Source organism: Phyllostomus hastatus, unplaced genomic scaffold (assembly GCF_019186645.2).
Source record: "Phyllostomus hastatus isolate PE091 unplaced genomic scaffold, TTU_PhHast_1.1 phas_contig_402, whole genome shotgun sequence".
Taxonomy (NCBI): domain Eukaryota; kingdom Metazoa; phylum Chordata; class Mammalia; order Chiroptera; family Phyllostomidae; genus Phyllostomus; species Phyllostomus hastatus.
In genome coordinates this window covers 9,937,541-9,939,674 of record NW_025333873.1, presented here as the reverse complement: position 1 = coordinate 9,939,674, position 2,134 = coordinate 9,937,541, and the positions used below count along the sequence as shown (strand labels likewise).

At 54.4% G+C, this 2,134-nt stretch overlaps 1 protein-coding gene across 1 annotated transcript; it reads left to right on the top strand.

Annotated features, from left to right (window-relative positions):
* The first annotated feature begins 1,217 nt into the window (after positions 1–1,217).
* MSGN1 (mesogenin 1) lies at positions 1,218–1,799 on the top strand. The gene has a single exon (XM_045844291.1). It carries the CDS (start codon positions 1,218–1,220, stop codon positions 1,797–1,799), a length of 582 nt encoding a protein of 193 aa, XP_045700247.1.
* Positions 1,800–2,134: the final 335 nt, after the last annotated feature.

Here is a 2,134-nt window from a genome sequence, read left to right as displayed (position 1 = left end):
GGGGACCTTAAATAACCACGTTAGAGGACACGGCAGCATTACTCTGAAATGTAACCCGCTGTGTTTCTGCTATGAATACTAATTTGTAGAATTAGTTACATGGAGAAAACGTAATGTTCGTGGGACAAATGGGGACTCCGAGACAACCTTTTTTTCAAAACACAGGGTCTCTCTGGAGCAAGTAGGAAGCGCAGCAAGCTAGCAGGGCCATCCAGCTTAGCACATCCAGCTGCACTGGGAGCTACGGTGGGGGAAGCTGGGGGCTCCCCAGTTCCCTTCACACTTCCGCTGCCCATTTCAAAAGCAAGGTGTGACTGACTCTGCGGCTGGATTCAAAACAAATCCTTCAGAAGGCCGAATGGCAGGTACGCTACATACAAACTCCCTGCCTTAGAGGAACTTTGTCTCTCTTGGTGTCTGTTTGCTGTAACAAATTCCAACCTGCTCAGTTAAAGTGGGGACTTGAAGCTTCTGGAAGGCTGTTTCCTGCTTGTTAAGGCTCTGGATTTACTGGAACTGCTGGCCTTTGTCATTAGGACCGTAGGCTTGTCTGTACTCCACGAGACCTAGGGAAGTTTACTGAAGAGGAAGGAAAGGAAGAAGCTGGTATCCACAACGTGTCCCCCGTGTACCCGTTTCCCCAAAAGCCCTACAAAGTAAAGGTTTGTTGTCTGTGTCTGACACAGGAGGGAATGTGAGCTCAGGGAGGAAGGCCTCTTCCCCGGACCACGTTGTTTCTCCAGCAGCACAGCCCATCTGCTCTGAACGTCTAGGTGGTCTTGGTGGAGGGGATGGGCCCGCTGGGGCACTGCTGCTCTCCACCAGGCCCCTGGCCACCACCTCCTGGCTGCAGATCACCCCAGGTTTGTTTTCTTTGGCTCCCTCTTTAATGAGTTCCACAGGACAATGCTAAGTCTAGTTATGCAGCCTTAATTGGTTTAGTTACAACAAGATAATTCCTTTTTTCTTCTCTTGGAGGCCTTTCTGTTTAAAGCCATTTTAGCTGGAAGATGCTAATTATCGACGAGGAGAAAGTGACACCTGAAGAGTTCATCTTCCATCTTGGTCCTCGCTCTCTCCTTTGAACTCCCTCCGCCCGGCCCTCTTTCCCACTTCATCACTTGTCCCCACCATCATAAAAGGGAGCTCTGCCTGGGCCCGGCGGCACAGCCTTCCCACTTCCAGGGAGCCTCTCCCTCTGCAGCTGTCTCGCAGGCATGGCCAACCTGCGCGACACCTTCCTCAGCCTGGAAGACGGCTTGGGCTCCTCCGACAGCCCCGGGCTGCTGTCCTCCTGGGACTGGAAATGCAGGGCAGGGCCCTTTGAGCTGCACCAGGCCTCCCCTACGCAGAGCCTCTCCCCGGCCCCATCGCTGGAGTCTTACACGTCTTCCCCGTGTCCGGCTGCCTCTGGGCTGCCCTGTGGGCACGAAGGTGCCATCCACAGGGGCAGCGAAGGCTGCAGCGGCCACGGCACTGGTGGCCTGGTAGAGGTGGATTACAATATGTTGTCTTTCCAGCCTGCTTACCTGCAGGGCGCTGGTGGCCCCAAGGCCCCGAAGGGCACCAAAGTCAGGATGTCTGTCCAGCGGAGACGGAAGGCCAGTGAGAGGGAGAAGCTCCGGATGAGGACCTTGGCGGACGCCCTGCACACTCTTCGGAATTACCTGCCACCTGTCTACAGCCAGAGGGGCCAGCCACTCACCAAGATCCAGACGCTGAAGTACACCATCAAGTACATCGGAGAACTCACAGACCTCCTCAACAGTGGGCGGGAACCGCGGCTGCAGAGCGCCTGAGCCCCAGGCACCCCACCAGCCAGCCCCCCGGACCACCAGCACAGGGTCATGTTTATGCAGTAAGCGTGGTGACCTTGCTGTCAGGAAAGTGCTCAGCAATTCCCAGTGGACTTGGTGGGACTGCCAGACCAGCAGGTACTTTGCTTCCGGTTTTCCCACGGTTTCTCAGGAGTCTCGCCCTTTGCAAAGAGACAGATCAGTGTGCCTTTCTCTGTCTGTTCAAATTATTTAAAAGGGCCAATGATTTTAAATGCAGTCTTTCAATAATGTCACCTTGTTACAATTCATCTCCTCTCGCCACGTTGGTGTTGGGAGCTCTCTTTTTGTTGCTAACT

Coding starts and splice junctions, on each gene's coding strand:
- MSGN1 (XM_045844291.1), top strand. CDS start 1,218: ATGGCCAACCTGCGCGACACCTTCCTCAGCCTGGAAGACGGCTTGGGC.